An 18,228-nucleotide genomic window follows, 5' to 3' on the forward strand; every position below is an offset into this window, starting at 1 on the left:
TCCAGTACGCCATTGCTTGGTTATTGGTAGGAGTTAGACCGCCGGGACCACCCGTGTTAGGGAATTAGGGGACTCTCGTCCCAAAATCCCTTTAAGGGGCTATAGCCAGAATCGCAATATGTACGTTAAGGGGATCAATGTCTGGTTGATGGGGGTCTGACCGCTGGAGACCCCAGGGTTTCCGTGTCCTTATTTGAATGCAGCCGCGGTCGAGCACGTGCACGTCTCCCCATTCATTATGGGGGATTAAATATAGACGAGCCGCTGCTCACATCCTCAACCACTGCTCCGTTCAAGTGGGGGAGACACGGGACCCCCATTGTTGTGATCGTCGGGTCTCACCGCAATGAACCCCAAGTCACACTTGTCACCTATCCTGTGAATTTTGTGACTCCTTTATTTAAAGGGGTTGTCCCATCTCACACATTGTTGTCATATCACTAGGATATGCCGCCAATGTCCGATAGGTGCGGGTCCCGCATCTGTATCTAGAACAGGGGCCCAGAGTGAACGAGGGCCCGGAGTGCAGGGGATCAGTCCTGTGGGAGTTCTGGAAATGGCCAAGCGTGCTTGCTCTGGTTTTTGGAACGTCTATAGAAGTGAATGCAGACCATGCCGTGCACACGCGCTGCGCTCTCCTACACTTTAGGGACCCCCTTCTTCACAGAGGTTTGGGTCCCACCTCTACAACCTGCACCTATCTGACACTGGTAGCCCCCGGGGTGTCCACAATGTCAGCATGGCAACCTGGAATCCTCCACATCCTTAGGACGTAAGATGGCGTCGGTGCCTGGCTGCTTCCACTACGGAGCAGGTGCTGTACTGTAAGTGGACATTTGCACTTCATGCCGGGTACAGGCAGCAGGATTCCCGCTATCTGTGCATGTGTTGGACAGTTACTGCGCCTGCGCCATAGTGGAGAAAGCCAGAAACCTGCCATCTTGTGTCCTGCGCATGCGGGGCTGCCCTGACCACCTGCATCGGAGCTGGGGCGCACTATACAGTCGTTACGGTTTATGGACTCTTTACTATTTTCTGTATAGATTGGTCAGGACCGGGCGTAATTGGTCGTCTATAGGTGTGCGCCCAGCCTTCTGTTATAGGGCACTGTGACTGGCACCGCTGGAGCAGTAATTACTAGGTGGGCACAGTGGGTGATTGGAAGCGCTTTCTAGGCACTGGTATAGCATTATGCTCATGGGCGCTGGCACTAGCATTCTACCTACTGTCAGTCATGTTCACAATAGCGGTAACTGCCGCCAGGTCTTCTCTTTGCACCAATTCAGGGGCATCCTGGGCATCCCAAGCACTGGGCATGCAATTAACTTATGCCACTTAGTAGACGTTGTGTTTCAATTCAGTTGTGTTTTAAATCCATTTGCTTGCTGTCAGTGAATAGCTTTCTGGTTTACTTTGCAAGGCTAAGCTTGCGTTTAGTCTGGACAATCGTCTGTGAGCTAAAGACTTCAGCAGCACAAATCTCTCTCTTCCTGTGCTGACTGTTTGCTGCAGTGTAACAGCGCAGGTAGAATTGATCAGCCCGCAGCAGTATGCTATTCAGCTCGGAGATGATTCTTGTACAGCCCCCCCCCCCCAGCAGTTTAGGTTCTGTCAGGCAGAGGATTCACTACGCAGTGTGTAGACTTGAGGCCAGCGGCTCACACATCTGTGTTTGCATTAGTCGTCACGCCCCATATTGCACTGGAGCCGAGATGTGCCCCCCTATCAGTCAGGGTATGTGCAGCGTCTGCATTGTTTTCCCCCTGTGGACTCCATGGCCAGCGATGGCGCGTGACAGTGACCGCAGGCCACGCGTGTAGCCGTCCCCGAGCCACTGTGCTTACATATAGCATGGCCTGTAATGTGTACTTAAAGGGGCAATCAGTCCCCGACCCACCGTGCTTACATATAGCATGGCCAGTAATGTGTACTTAAAGGGGCAGTCTTCTCAGCGGTGACGCCCAATGTGCAGTGTTCTCTGCTCTGTTCTCTGATTTTGCATGGAGATAAGCGTCTGCCAGCTGCTCGGCGCCGCTGAACCCTAAAACCATTCTCTCTGATAGCCGTGCAGTTAGATTCATTCTGTTCCATTTCAGGTCGCAGAATCTGATGGTAGGACCGTGGTTCAGGCAGCGAGAAGCTCCTGACAGGTTCCCTTTAAAAGCTGATTATCCTAGAGTCCTCTGACGGCCGCGGTGTCCTCGACTCGGGGTTAATGTCTGCGGTCGGCTTCTAGATCGTATCAGGAGATCTCTCCCCTGTGCAGTTGCTCGTTATCGCCCCCTACTGAGCAATTCACTATAAAGTGACTGCTGCTCCAAAAATAGAACTGCCTTAAAGGGGTTGTCTTATCTGAGACCATGGGACAATGCCCCCATTGTCTGATATCTGGGACCCGCACCCCAGATATGGGCCAAAGCGGTGGCTGGAGGACTTCGGTCCGGCCACCACCAAGCACACTCCCCATACGCTTGCGCAGCCGCCTCTTATTCCCTTCTATTTGCCCGAAGGAAGTAGCGGAGCCAGCGCTTGGCTATTTTCGGCAGCCCCTATAGAAATGAATAGAGGACCCCCACCGCTCAGACATTGCACAAATCTCTGCTAGTTTGTTACAGTGTGTCAGACTGGAGGCTGTTCAGCTCACAGAGCATAGACTGGACCGGATACATTGTATCCACTTCTCAGCTGGGATCACGACTAGCCTTGGACTGGATTACTGCCTTTGAATGGAAACTAGAGTGTTCTCATTTATTGTCGGGAAGCGGAGCATTTGAAAATGGTGAGAAATGACGTTAGAAAAATGTAGAACCTCTCATGTATCTTCTTATTATCTTCTGAGGGTCGCAGATCGGACCTGTACTCCTGCCGAGATTCTGGGCCCCACCTGACACTATACATCCTGTATAACCTGCTCCGTGACTGATATTAATGCCCTCAGCCGCGCTGTGCCGACACCTGCGCCGCGCGCCACAGAGAAACCTTTATACACCGCGCCATTGTCTGCGCCCGCTGGTCCGGGCTGATGACCTCACAGGAGGACTGAGAGATCAAAACGTCTAGTCCTCATTTCTTAGTTTTCTGTTATTGGGGGCAACCACAATGGATTACGTCGCCCCCTCCAATATTTTCCATTTCACTTCTACCGTTTTGGAAAGGAGCGCAATTTGACCTTGTGAAAGCTGTAAGGACGGCCATATCGGGTGTCACCCAGCTTTCCTGGGAACCGATATTAGGAGGCATTCCTGAAACTTATCCTGGGGTTTGCCTCATAGTGAGGATCTCATTGACTTCTGTGTCTCTGGATGGTAAATGGAGGTCCCAGAGGTCGGGGTCGCACCTATGGGGGGCAGAGTTGTCCTCTGACAGGTTCTCCGTAGTGACAGGTTCATGACCGTCCGGGGAAGTTGTTTTCCCTGTGACTCATGGCCGTGAGGTGTGAGAACCAAGGTTAGCTGATAACGGAGAGGAAATTCACACGTTTCTCAAAAACAAGCCCTTCATACATCACCCAGAGGCCAGCACTGTCCGCTGGACAACTGCCAGTCCTGTAGCTTAGGATCCTAAAGTGGTGGCGGACAAGGGTTATCGCCCAGCTTTCCAGCCCCCTGAATGGCACCTCTGAATAGTCCGTCTGTCGGCCTTCTTTCTTGTACCTTGTAGCGTCACGTTCCTCTAGGACCGGCCGACAACCCCGGCACAATAGAGGAGTATCCGGACCCCTGTAATTACCCGCCGCTGCTCCACAGAATACATTGTCTGTTTCAAAGGGGGCAGCGCCCTGTAATTACCACGCAAGGAGGGGGCAGGCAGCTAAAAATGGGTCACCGCAGAGACCCAACTACAAGATGCAGCCGCCAGTGACCTTGTGTGGAGGGGGGGATGGGAGCAGGGGGCGGCAGATGGCAGGAGACCCTTATCCTGCAGCTGTCGGACCTGCCCACAGCTGGGGCCTGGCATTGATCTGATGGCCGCTCTGCAGATCCGTCATGTGCGGGCACTGATGCCATGTTGTCCGGATTTACCACATTCAGCCTTTTCTCACTGCCTATGTTGAGGTTTTCCTACCAAGTCAGAACTAGGCGGCAGCTTGTAAAGGGGGTCGTCGAGGAGAAGAAAAACATGGCTACCTTCTACACCTACCCATGGGTTGTGTGGGGTATTGCAGCTCGGCTCTATTGAAATCAGTGGGGTTGAGGCGCAGTACCAGATACAACCCATGGACCGGTGTGGCGCTGTTTTGCTTGACAGTGCAATTATTTTTTATCTTAAAGGGGTGCTCTGGTTTTAGCTCATGTCTGTGGTGAGAGAGGAGTCTGCGTCCTCCATCACCCCCTGACAATACCTGGAGGCCATCCGAGCTCCTGATCAGGATGTAATAAGGGGTCCTCCGCCCGGGACCCCTCGTTATTAGTTTAAGGCCACTAAGGGTTCGCTCATCCTTGCATTGAACCTGCGTCCCATAATACCAGGGTACGGCAGAAGGGGAGCATGGGGCGACCTTGGCACCTACACTCCATGGCCTCATCAGGGGGACATATAAGTTAGTAAAAGGTACAAATATAATGCTGCAGCCTAATAGTACACTTCCCCTTTAAGAAATGGCAGCGGCGGGGCTGCGGGATCTGCTGTGTGAATATTTTTAGAGCCGGTGGAATTACTATGAATGTCAATTGAGCTAAACCCATCTGTGTCCTGTAAGTGGTGGCGCGCTGCGCTCCCTCCGGGCAGTAGTGGTCACGCTCTGCTACACCCTCACACTATGCTGCAGAGCCGGGAGAACTGTGCCCCCAATTATCGCTTCCCCCGTCACCTGGCACAGCCCTACCAATTCTGCCCGGATACAAGTGTGACTGCTCAATCATAATGGTTATGTGAATTTTCAGCATGACCCCGGCTGTATTGTTCCCCCCCCCCCTCCTCTTTTCTGCTACCCCTCCCCCCTTTTATTTTATTTTTTTATCTATCCAGGTTTTTTGGCCTTGCCATGCTATTTAGCTGCTGGTGCCCCCCATTAAGCATATGGCTGCTAGCGGTGGCAGCTGGGAAGCCAAGGTTTGGGGTCAGGACAGATCTGCCCTCTCCTGCTCCTTCCCAAAGCCTGGCAATATGGTGCCCTGTCGATGGGGAGGGGGCAGCCGGGACCCTGCACTATACAATGAATACGGTGGTCTCCGTATTGTGAATATCCTCATGTCAGTCTGTAGGTGGCATAGAAATATCATGGCGGTGTATGGCTGCGGGAAGACATCCGGATAGGAAAGAAATATCTGCAGATCTAAGGCTGGACCCCCCCATACACGTGCAAGCTGAGCATGTATGCAATAGACAGAGTATTGAGTAGCCGCCTCTGCCCCCTTGAGAACCAAAGGATCGGGCATACTGAAATTCCACCTGCCCCATCCTTTTCGTCCTTGACATCAGCCGTCTAGTCGGAATTTAAAGGGGTTGTTCGGGCTCCTGATCGGTGAAGGGCTGACGCCTCACTCCTCCACCGATCAGCTGTTCCCTGCGGTGATGGAATCATGATTTTGATTGGAACCGGAAGCACAGCTCTGTTAAGCGCAGCAGTCGCGCTGGTTTGCGCAGCTCCCTTTCTCTTGACCACTACACTTAGAGAGGCGCTGTCTGCTTCCTGCTCCATTCACAATGCTGGTTCCAGAATTGGTGGATCTGATCGGGCTGTCAGCTCCTGACCGATCAGAACCTGTGTACTATAATGCCCTCCCTGAGGAAAGCATAATGACACACCCGCCAATCACTTCTGGGCCACCATTCAGTACTACTACAGCGCTGGCGTACCAGTGGTGTGAGGGAGAGGAGTCCGATCTCCCCCCCCCCCACACACACACCCAGAGGAGTCCGATCTCCCCCCCCCCCACACACACCCAGAGGAGTCCGATCTCCCCCCCCCCCCCACACACACACACCCAGAGGAGTCCGATCTCCCCCCCCCCCCACACACACCCAGAGGAGTCCGATCTCCCCCCCCCCCCCACACCCAGAGGAGTCCGATCTCCCCCCCCCCACACACCCAGAGGAGTCCGATCTCTCTCCCCCCCCCCCCCCCACACCTTGATTGTAACTGGCGGCTTTCTTTCCTGTTATGCTGGAAATGCTCGCCCAGAAGGGACAGCCTGCGAAAATCCCCCGGTCTCTCATACTCTGCGTTAGAGTAGAGGGTTCCCTTTAATGACCAATCCTGAGGATAGCTCATCAATATCAGGAGCCTGGATGACCCTGTTAGGCCCCATTCTCACAACCGTGAGGCCGCTGTGCCCGTGTTGCCGACTGTTGGCAGTGTTTCCGTGTGCTTCTGGTCCATGTCTTATCTTTTCCCACATCGTGCGGATCACGGACCCGTTGAAGTCCATGGGTCCATAGCTTTATTCCTTGATGTGATCCCCAACACACACCCAGAAGAGTCCGATTCCCCCCCCCCCACACACACACCCAGAGGAGTCCGATCTCTCCCCCCCCCCCCCCCCACACACCCAGAGGAGTCCGATCTCCCCCCCCACACACACACCCAGAGGAGTCCGATCTCCCCCCCAACACACACACCCAGAGGAGTCCGATCTCCCCCCCCCCAACACACACACCCAGAGGAGTCCGATCTCCCCCCCCCAACACACACACCCAGAGGAGTCCGATCTCCCCCCCCCCCAACACACACACACACCCAGAGGAGTCCGATCTCCCCCCCCCCCCCACCCACCCAGGAGTCTGATCTCGCCCCCCCCCCCACACACACACCCAGAGGAGTCCGATCTCCCCCCCCCCCCACACCCAGAGGAGTCCGATCTCCCCCCCCCCCACACACACACACCCAGAGGAGTCCGATCCCCCCCCCCCCCCACACACACCCAGAGGAGTCCGATCTCCCCCCCCCCCCCCCCACACACACCCAGAGGAGTCCGATCTCCCCCCACACACACCCAGAGGAGTCCGATCTCTCCCCCCCCCCCCCCACACACACACCCAGAGGAGTCCGATTTCCCCCCCCCCCCCACACACACCCAGAGGAGTCCGATCTCCCCCCCCCCCCCCCACACACACACCCAGAGGAGTCCGATCTTCCCCCCCCCCCCACACACACCCAGAGGAGTCCGATCTCCCCCCCCCCCCACACACACCCAGAGGAGTCCGATCTTCTCCCCCCCCCCACACACACCCAGAGGAGTCCGATCTCCCCCCCCCCCCACACACACCCAGAGGAGTCCGATTTTCCCCCCCCCCACACACACCCAGAGGAGTCCGATCTCCCCCCCCCCCACACACACACCCAGAGGAGTCCGATCTCCCCCCCCCCCCCCCACACACACCCAGAGGAGTCCGATTTCCCCCCCCCCCCCCCCACACACACACCCAGAGGAGTCCGATCTCCCCCCCCCCCACACACACACACCCAGAGGAGTCCGATCTCCCCCCCCCCCCCCCACACACACCCAGAGGAGTCCGATCTTCCCCCCCCCCCCACACACACACCCAGAGGAGTCCGATCTCCCCCCCCACACACACCCAGAGGAGTCCGATCTCCCCCCCCACACCTTGATTGTAACTGGCGGCTTTCTTTCCTGTTATGCTGGAAATGCTCGCCCAGAAGGGACAGCCTGCGAAAATCCCCCGGTCTCTCATACTCTGCGTTAGAGTAGAGGGTTCCCTTTAATGACCAATCCTGAGGATAGCTCATCAATATCAGGAGCCTGGATGACCCTGTTAGGCCCCATTCTCACAACCGTGAGGCCGCTGTGCCCGTGTTGCCGACTGTTGGCAGTGTTTCCGTGTGCTTCTGGTCCATGTCTTATCTTTTCCCACATCGTGCGGATCACGGACCCGTTGAAGTCCATGGGTCCATAGCTTTATTCCTTGATGTGATCCCCAACCTGTTGCTTTCCAGCTGCTGCAAACGACAGCTCCCATCATGCCCTGACTGCCTGGGAATGCTGTGTGCAGGGCTCGCTGGGAGTTGTAGTTTTGTCACCACCGTTGTGCTAGATGAGTGCTACCCGAAAGATTTGTATTCCTGAGAGCCGCCCTTTTCTAATCTACTGTTCCCTGTCTCGCAGGTGAAAAATGACTACATGGCGGAGATGGCGGACCAAGTAGACCAGGAAATTGCCTTGAAGCTCGGCTGTCTTGAGATCCGGTAATGTCTTGAATATACTTATTATTATTATTATTATTATATGTATTCTAAGCCGAGAGTATCCTGCGCTCTGTGGCTGGAGATAAATCGCTGGTATTTACTTGAGTAATGATATTTCCTCCGTCCTGCAGCCTTCTCCTCCAGGTCATCTCCAGCTGACCTGCGCTCTCTGCTCCCTTATTTAACCACATCTTGGTTATTTTATTCTTATTTTCAGTTGTGCATTCGCTTATCGTTTCTTGATGAGGCACTCAGGTCTGCTCCAGCTGTAAATGACCGTCTGTCTATTTAAGCCTGTGTTTCGTACTTTGTAAGGTGCCTTATAAGCAGAAATGCTGCGGCTCATCACTCACAGCGGAAAGTAAAATGTGCAACTTCAGCCTCTTAATTGCAACTAATTGACTATCCATGATTCAGTGTTCAGCGTGTATGAAATTAGACAAAACAATCAGCACAAAACTGCAAATTAATTTTCTGTAACTGTAATTATTGCAGAATATGGCATATAACACTAACTGCGCACACACAGGGCTGCATTAACAGTCTTACTGGTTAGCATTTAAAATGAGTCAGTGGTTTCCTAACGGACACCTACAGGGTAACTGCAATCCTGTAATAAACTGCGGCCTACTATAATACTGCTCCCATGTACAAGAATATAACTACTATAATACTGCCTCCTATGTACAAGAATATAACTACTATAATACTGCCTCCTATGTACAAGAATATAACTACTATAATACTGCTCCTATGTACAGGACTATAACTACTATAATACTGCTCCTATGTACAAGAATATAACCACTATAATACTGCCTCCTATGTACAAGAATATAACTACTATAATACTGCTCCTATGTACAGGAATATAACTACTATAATACTGCTCCTATGTACAAGAATATAACTACTATAATACTGCTCCTATGTACAAGAATATAACTACTATAATACTGCCTCATATTTACAATAATATAACTACTATAATACTGCTCCTATGTACAAGAATATAACTACTATAATACTGCTCCTATGTACAAGAATATAACTACTATAATACTGCTCCTATGTACAAGAATATAACTACTATAATACTGCTCCTATGTACAAGAATATAACTACTATAATACTGCCTCCTGTGTACAAGAATATAACTACTATAATACTGCCTCCTATGTACAAGAATATAACTACTATAATACTGCCTCCTATGTACAAGAATATAACTACTATAATACTGCCTAATACTGGTGTAAATTCTTTTAAGTGGACACAGCTTCAAAGAATTGAGTTGGTCAGCTCCTGGGGTGGGCAGCCCCTTTAATGAATTAGAACATGTCTATATACAGTATTTGCAGTATTCTTTCGGGTATGCGATATGATGTCCATTTTGTAATTCTAGGCGGTCGTATGGGGAGATGAGAGGTAATGCCCTGGAGAAGAAGTCAAACTATGAAGTTTTAGAGTGAGTATCTTCCTTCTTTTTGAATTCCCTATTTATTAAAGGTATTGTCCAAACTAATTGATTATTGGCCCATTTTTTTTAAATACAATTGAATGTATTGAAAGATAATGTTGTCTGATTGGGAATACCATCTATATATCCTGTATTATACTCCAGAGCTGCACTCACTATTCTGCTGGTGCAGTCACTGTGTACATACATTACTTATCCTGTACTGATCCTGAGTTACATCCTGTATTATACTCCAGAGCTGCACTCACTATTCTGCTGGTGCAGTCACTGTGTACATTCATTACATTACTTATCCTGTACTGATCCTGAGTTACATCCTGTATTATACTCCAGAGCTGCACTCACTATTCTGCTGGTGCAGTCACTGTGTACATTCATTACATTACTTATCCTGTACTGATCCGGAGTTATATCCTGTATTATACTCCCCCCGACATATGGGGGAGCAATTGTTAGTGTCGGATAACCCCTTTAAGTGGAGATTTCTTGCTCTGAAGCGTGAGATATTACTAAAATCCACGGCACTCCTTGAAAGTGAAAAAATGTGCTATTTATTCACACGTCCTACAGCAACATTTCGGTTCTCTCTCAGAACCTTCTGAGAGAGAATCGAAACGTTGCTGTATGACGTGTGAATAAATAGCACATTTTTTCAGTTTTAAGGAGTGCCGTGGATTTTTGTAACTTGTCTACCGCACAGAATCGAGGGGTTACCGCTGGCACCCACTTTACAGTTGGCAAAGGGGTGCTGCCCTACTTTTGATGTGTGTGTGTGTGTGTGTGTGTGTGTGTATATATATATATATATATTATATCTCTCTTGCAGTTGTTTTTCCCGTTTCCTTGTAGATTGAGGGATTATTTTGAACCTACAAGGAGCCCTTCACCCCTGAGTCATCCCCACGTCACCGTTAATACAATCTGAGGATCCAGAAGTCGGCTTCAATACCATAATTACCTAAATGTTCGCCCCGTCCCCCGCCCCTCTCTGCTGTGACATTTCCATCACCCTAATTGGCCATTATTCTTGTCAGACATGTTTTATTCCTCTGTGGTGACAGCCCCGAGCCCTACCCAGCGACCCCGCGATGTTCCATCATTAGTTATGCCGTGTATGGCGTGCACCTCGGGGTCGTCTGCACACAGGTCCTGTACTTCCTGCCATGGGACGCCTATACCTATCGGTTGTGTTCTGAATGTGCGCCGTCACCATCAAGGGAGCAATAGCAACCAAATACCGCAACATAACATCCGTAGACTATGTAATAACATTCTATTTTATGTATCTTTCCAATATTTTTCTCACCATTTTTAAGATCTCTGCTTGCTTTCACTGAGTGGTTACATTCTTGTTGAGGCCTGTTACGGCTGTGAGTTTGCGGTCGTTATACGTTGTCGAGACCATCATCTGCGAGATAAACTGTCTGGATTACGGATTGATACAATGTATCAGTGCAGGAAATAGAAAGCAGTGTAGAGCCGATCGGGAGGTTCTGCAGCAAACAGACGAGTGTATTTACACCGCTGCGGAGTGTGACCATTGTCTTAGGTTACTCCCGGGTCAGGTTATGTGGAGGTGACAGAATGTTCTCTGTATAAGATTGTGATCCCCCCACAGTGACTGGTATCGGAGAGGGTGACGGGATGCTTCAGGAGGGTTGTGCTCCTCGCTGGTGTCGTGTATTTTGGGTTACCGGCCGTTCATCTTGGAGCTCGTGCCGTCTCCCCGTCCTGTACCGACATCAGTTTTGTGTAATAAACCGATCCCTTATTATTTCTTTCTTTCAGGAAAGACGTTGGTCTGAAGAGGTTCTTCCCTAAGAGTTTGCTGGATTCTGTGAAGGTAAGTTGGCGACATTTTGCCACTTATGAGAAGATATTCTGTGTTCCTTTGAATTTCTGTAATTTATTCTGTAATGCCCCCTTGGATGCAGAGTGTAGCAGAGGGAACAGACTTGGAGTTACTGTGTTACATCCCACTGCATCCTGATAATCGGGACGCTGCACTGGAGCGAGCTCTGATGTCTCTCCTATTCCTGATTATTAGGACGCTGCACTGGAGCGAGCTCTGATTTCTCTCCTATTCCTGATAATCAGGACACTGCACTGGAGCGAGCTCTGATTTCTCTCCTATTCCTGATTATTATGACGCTGCACTGGAGCGAGCTCTGATTTCTCTCCTTTTCCTGATTATTATGACGCTGCACTGGAGCGAGCTCTGATTTCTCTCCTTTTCCTGATTATTATGACGCTGCACTGGAGCGAGCTCTAATTTCTCTCCTATTCCTGATTATTAGGACGCTGCACTGGAGCGAGCTCTGATTTCTCTCCTATTCCTGATAATCAGGACGCTGCACTGGAGCGAGCTCTGATTTCTCTCCTATTCCTGATTATTAGGACGCTGCACTGGAGCGAGCTCTGATTTCTCTCCTTTTCCTGATTATTAGGACGCTGCACTGGAGCGAGCTCTAATTTCTCTCCTATTCCTGATTATTAGGATGCTGCACTGGAGCGAGCTCTGATTTCTCTCCTTTTCCTGATTATTAGGACGCTGCACTGGAGCGAGCCATGATTTCTCTCCTTTTCCTGATTATTATGACGCTGCACTGGAGCGAGCCATGATTTCTGTACTTTCTATCCTCTCAGGCAAAGTCGCTGAGGAAGCTGATCCAGCAGACCTTCCGCCAATTTGCCAACCTCAACAGGGAAGAAAGTATCTTGAAGTTCTTTGAAATCCTTTCCCCGGTCTATCGATATGACAAGGAGTGCTTCAAGTGTGCTCTCGGAGTAAGTATGGTAGGACATAACTAACCGTGTCTTCTCTGCTTTATTACATGTCATTTGCCTGTAGGTATTGGCCATGATTACCACTTTCTGTTGGCAGCTGCCTGGCATTGAGCTTGTGGTTGAGGGAACTGCAGCTCTTTAATCATCTGTTATCACTAACTTTAATTTAAATGGCCACCCTATAATGTCTCATTTAGGTGCCCCGAGCCTCGCATCTTGAGGGATTCCTGTACCATGGCCCTCCTTTATCACTTTGCCATCTTCACCCATCAAATATGAAGGGGCCCTCAAAATCGCTTGACTACCCCAAATGCTAATAATCCCACAGACCCTACATCTGAAGCCTGCAGTCCCCTCATCCAGGGTGGGTCCGAACCTGTGAGACGCTTGTCCTGCTCTCCGTGGATCCCTGTTCCATCTCTTATATTGTGGAGTGTAGTCCCCACTTTATACGGAGAATCTCTTTATGATTGTGCGCATCTAGGGCAGGGAAGGCCGACCTGTGTCTCCCCAGCTGTTGCAAAACTACAACTCCCAGAATGCCCAGGCTGCCTACAGCTATCCGCCTGCAGCAGGGCATGGTGGGAGTTGTAGTTTTAGCTGCAGGTTGGCCATCCCTCATCTAAAGGATAGTATTGTGACGTTGGGGGATGAGAGACTGTTCCGGAAATGGGCATGGCAGACGATCCGTCTATTTTTAGAGAGTGCAGGCGGCTCTTTTTGTCTTTTTACCAGTGTCTTTGTATAAATATGCTTTTTACCATTGTTTAACCCTTGTTTTCATTATTTTTTTTCCCCATGCTCCTCTCACTTCCTATCTTGACACCATTGATCACATAACCCATTAAAGTCCAGTTGGGTTATTTCTGTAGAACTGGCGATCGGCCCCGAGGAAGGGATCAGTTACCTTACAGACAAAGGATCCAATGTAAGCGCTGAACCGGTTTGTTTCTGATGTTTTCCATCAGACTATTATAATGTTGTGGTTGATACATATATACAATAAACTGTCTACAATGTATCCTTCACTCCCTAAATGATGCAGCTCCTTGTTTCAATCTGGTTACAAATTCTGCATTATTCCTCAGGGGTTTCCTAGTCAAACTCCTCATGTTGAGCTCCTCCTGCAGACCTATGTGTCGCTATGGTTACAGACTACAGACGAAACCCTGCGTAGTCTGATACCACAGTCATGTGCGACTCTCTTCTCCTTAACCTACCGATGGTGGTAAATGGAAGTAGCACATGACTGCATCGTCAGTCTGTAACCATGGAAACACATAGGTCTTCATGAGAGCTGTAGACACAGAACGGCAGTAAGTTTTCATTTGAGGCTATTTGCAAAATGACGTCATTTATTTCACATGCAGTCACAAACGTGTACATACCCCTTAAAGGGGGTTATCCAAAGTGTAAGATATCCCCCCCCCCCCAATGCCCAGGCCCCTCGTATACATTATACTTACCTGCCCCCTGGCACCTGGGTTGCTCCGGATCCCTGCACGCCCGCCGCTGTGTCTGCCAGCTGCTAGGGAGGCTCATCTCTGTCGCGGCTTGCTATGGCCTGTTTTGATCCATGCGACCGGGAGTTGCAGTGGCGGCCGTGCAGGGGTCTGGAGCGACGCTGGTGCCGGGGAGCAGTTAAGTATAATGTATACGAGGGGCCCGGGCATTGGGGGGGGATTTAGGTTTTGGATAACCCCTTTTAAGACAGGAGCTTAGAAAAAAAAAAGCTGAAGATGCATTTTTCCTACAATTCTGACCTGCTATTTAAAGTTTTTGTGACTCTGCGTTTCCTACAGCCGACCCATCTCGCAGACTTTACTCAGGTGCAGACGATCCAGTATTCAAGCAGTGAAGACAAGGACAGGAAAGGAGGGTTGCAGCTAAAAATTTCTGGAGCCCCAGAGGTAAGTGTTCTCTCTTCGCCCCCAGCTTGGCGCCTGGCTTAGTTCTGCCGACCCGTGTTGTATTATACTTTGTGTCCAAATTCCTCACCTTTTTCAAGATCTCTGCTTGCTGCCTGTTGCTAGAAATCTTCACCGCTCGCTCTGTATATTTGAGCCATCACTGTCCGATTGAAGGGGGGAAGGGATATGTCAGACGCAGTAGTAACAATGATACCCCTGTTGTTGATGTCCCCTCTCAGCCTCTCACTGTGACAGCCCCCTCCCTCACCATCGCGGAGAACATGGCCGACTTGATAGATGGATACTGTCGTCTTGTCCATGGAGCCTCTGAGTCCTTCATCATCAGGCCGCAGAAAGGTAAATTGAATCGGCTTGTGTGCAGGGGAGCGGCAGCTGAGGGGGGCGCAGCATATTCCACCTCTCCGGGTTCCGTTCTGCAGCCTGCTGAGCTTTGTATGCCGCAGCTTCCTCCAGGAGACGTGAGAGCGCTTGTAATCGCCTCCTGTCCAGCCGCTCTCGGTGATTATCTGCTGTGTGGAGATGCAGATTATTTAGCATGGTGGAGGATACTAGAGATGCACCTGCTTATCATACAGGCCTGCGCTGCTTGCTGAGTGATACTGCACGCCTGTCCTATAGGATGGTTTAGAAGGAAACCATTAAACCCACAACCCCGAGGGGTCTGCGAGAAATCGTCTAGTCTGGAGAACCCTCTGCGAGCTCAACAGGCTAGGTTCTTAGCTGCACTGATACATTGTAACAAACCAGTCGATGAGGATTGGTGCTGCTGCCATAAATGTCTAGTCTGGATACAACTGTTGCAAAGCCTCTTAAACCACAAACCTATCTGCAAATCTCCAACTGGGTGAAAAAGACCTCTGATTATAAGATAACGTGCGAAACGCGTCAGTGGGCAGCTTTTACATGTGTTAAAGGAGGAGTTTCGCTACAACCCATGATAGAGCATTTGGACATCATGCCCCCCCCCCCCCCCCCCATGTCTCTTAATGGTGTGTCATGTGTCAGATCAATGGGGGCTATTCTAATAGCATGCATGTAACATGGCTTCTGCCGCTCTGCAATCTGATCTCCAGTGGTTAGAGAAGCTGAATCCGGAGCATCAGTTAAAGGAGATTTCCAAGTTTTTGTTTTTTTTAAACTGATGACCTTTCCTCAGTATAGGTCATCAGTATCTGATCGGTGGGGGTCCGACACCCGGGACCCCTGCAGATCAGCTGTTTGAGAAGGCTGCGTTGCCCACAGGAGCGCCGGTGAATTCTTGCAACTATTCCAAAGATAGTGACGGCACGTTCATCGATCACGTGGCCTGGGGGCAGCTCGGTCCCATCCAAGTGAGCTGTAATACCAAGCGTGGCCACTCTACAATGTTTGGCGCTGTGCCAGGTAAGCTCACAGGAGGACCGCTGCCTTCTCAAAACAGCTGATCTGCGGGGGTCCCCGGTGTCGGACTGCTACTGATCAGATACCGATGACCTATCCAGAGGATAATTCATCGGTGTAAAAAAAAAATCTTGGACAACCCTTTTCATTTATTTTGGTTGTCGTCTTTAACAATCATGGACAATGACTACGAAGTAGGTGACGTTGGCGTCGGCTTTTGTGGTTTCCTGTTCCTCTCGGGTGGCCTCCTTCTGAGTAGTGTTGTGGGGGCAGCCCTTTTAAATGCTGGTTAATACTGATGTGTGAGCCTTGGTCTCCTCCATGTGTGTTAGGCGTGGACAAGGTAGTAGCGGCTTTTCCTACAAGTGTCATCTAATACCAGTTTAGATTGGTGTCATGACGACATTTTGGTAACCACGTTACAGCAGCACCACCCGGACCTCCCACGATTCTTCTGAACCGAACGTAGACCACATAGCAGCACCTTATGCGGATTTCAGTGGTTGTTCTGGGTGCTGCAGACATCTGAACTCTCCTTAGCTAGGCTAGGCCAGCCTAACTAACAGGTGTTTTATCCATGGAGGAGTCAACCTGACATTGAGGTTTCATGGTGATCCTGGTTTGTATACTGGGCCTTTATGTGCTGCAGTACGGAGTCGTCTGATGGGTGACCGTTGTCAGGAGCAGAAGGTGACCCTCAGCTTCAGGGAACTCATTTACATCGTAATTGGACTTCCTTGTGAGATGCCAGAAAGCGAGAGAAGGTGAACGTGGAGCCAGCAGGAAATGTGACGGGAATCTGATGTACGAGAGCGCGACGGCAGGATGCAAAGTCATCCACCAAAAGAGCTCCGTAATGAATATGGCGCTGGAACCCCGGCCTCCACGTCTCTTCATAAACCGTGGACCAGGTGTTGGCTGGAAACGTGTTGGTTTTTAATAGATTATCCCATAGAGCAGGAAACGGCAACCTCCGGAGCTCCTCCAGCGGTTCTGTAACTGTAAGGGTATGTTCACATGACGACGGGTTTTGAAAATCCGGCTACAAAATTCAAAATACAATATATTTTATTTTTCACTTTATGTGTTTACTTCAATACAAAATTGCATTTTCAGCTTGTGGTTTTCGGCAGGGATCCAAGCAAATTCTACACGTTCGGAGCATATATATATATATATATATATATATATATTTTTTTTTTACGCTTCCTATTCATTTCAGTTACAACCGGAGAGGGTTAGTCGGAATTCACACGCACAACGAGGACGCTTCTTCCGCGCAACTATACGACCACGAGGATGTAGCATTAAACCTCTTTTTTTATTTTTATTTTTTTTAAGGATGACAGCGCGTTTCGTAGCGACAGAGCTCCTTTTTCAAGTCTGTATTGTCAAAACGGGAGGATGAAATTCCCGGAGTGCTTCTTATGCGCTGCACGGCCAGGACCTTGGAAAAAAGGAGCTCTGTCGCTCCGAAACGCGTTGTCATCCTTAAAAAAAAAAAAAAGAAAAGTGGTTTAATCCTCGTGGTCGTATAGTTGCGCCGAAGTAGTGTCCTCGTTGTGCGTGTGAATTCCCACTAACGCCTCTCCTGGGGGCCGGCAACCCCTTTTTATCGAGGATCGACCTCTTTCCTTTGCCTGTGTACAACTATACAAGGTGAGCTTAAAGGGGTTGTCTGAGTTATGGGAAAAAAAAAGATATAGCACTGTAAGGGTCCATTCACACGTCCGTAAGTGTTTTGCGGACACCACCAACCATCACTGAAATCGCATCCGTATGCCTTCTGTTTTTCACAAAAGCCCCTTTTGTTTCTGTGAAGCCAGGGCTGCGTGAAAAACGCACAATATAGAACGTGCTGCGATTTTTTTTTTTTTTTTTCTGAACGCAGAGATGATGCATGAAAAACGGATCGCGGGAGTATGATTCATTGAAGTGAATGAGGCAGCATTCTGTCCGGACGCAATCCGCATGCACCATATTCAGACAGAAAAACTCTGTTCGGCAATTCCCATTGTCTTTTAACTTCTGTTGGAGATCCAAGTACGGCCAAGCAAGTGTGCATGCTGGGAGTTGTAGTTTCAGCACAGCTGCTTTGGCGGAGGTAGCGGATCCCAGAGCAGAACATGCCATGTGGACAGCAAATAAGTGACACCCCCCTCCCCCATTCATATTCCATCTGGCGAGACCGGTGGGTATTGAATGCTACGTCATGTGCGTCTGATGTTTCAGTGTCGTCCTGGGAATCCCGTTAATGGCGGAGTAATGTGAGCAGCGGGCGCGCCCGGCCCTGACTCTTATTGATCCGGAAGCTTTTAGTGAGTGTGGATTCTCTTCCCACCGAGTATTGAGCGGTTTTCACACCTATGGATGCCCTGCAGTCATGGCCCCTCGGGCGGCGCCCATTTATCCCATCGCTAACGGCAAACCAGTCCGTGATGATTGGCTGGATGAAGTGACGGGCTCCCTGGTGGGACGAGGGGCGTTCATCCTAAACGGTCAAT

The 18,228-nt window shown here is 50.0% G+C and overlaps 1 protein-coding gene across 10 annotated transcripts in view; it reads left to right on the forward strand.

The window, feature by feature from the left end:
- The window catches only part of PTK2 (protein tyrosine kinase 2), a 163,746-nt gene that overhangs the window by 81,907 nt on the left and 63,611 nt on the right, over positions 1-18,228 (forward strand). For all 10 annotated transcript variants that reach the window (XM_040431652.1, XM_040431655.1, XM_040431654.1 and 7 more), the window contains 7 exons: positions 8,067-8,146; positions 9,552-9,614; positions 11,415-11,469; positions 12,273-12,413; positions 13,264-13,341; positions 14,216-14,323; positions 14,563-14,680. In XM_040431652.1, coding sequence (XP_040287586.1) covers positions 8,067-8,146; positions 9,552-9,614; positions 11,415-11,469; positions 12,273-12,413; positions 13,264-13,341; positions 14,216-14,323; positions 14,563-14,680 — 643 coding nt within the window. The remainder of the gene's footprint in view (positions 1-8,066; positions 8,147-9,551; positions 9,615-11,414; positions 11,470-12,272; positions 12,414-13,263; positions 13,342-14,215; positions 14,324-14,562; positions 14,681-18,228) is intronic.

Source organism: Bufo bufo, chromosome 5, assembly GCF_905171765.1.
Source record: "Bufo bufo chromosome 5, aBufBuf1.1, whole genome shotgun sequence".
NCBI classification, from domain to species: domain Eukaryota; kingdom Metazoa; phylum Chordata; class Amphibia; order Anura; family Bufonidae; genus Bufo; species Bufo bufo.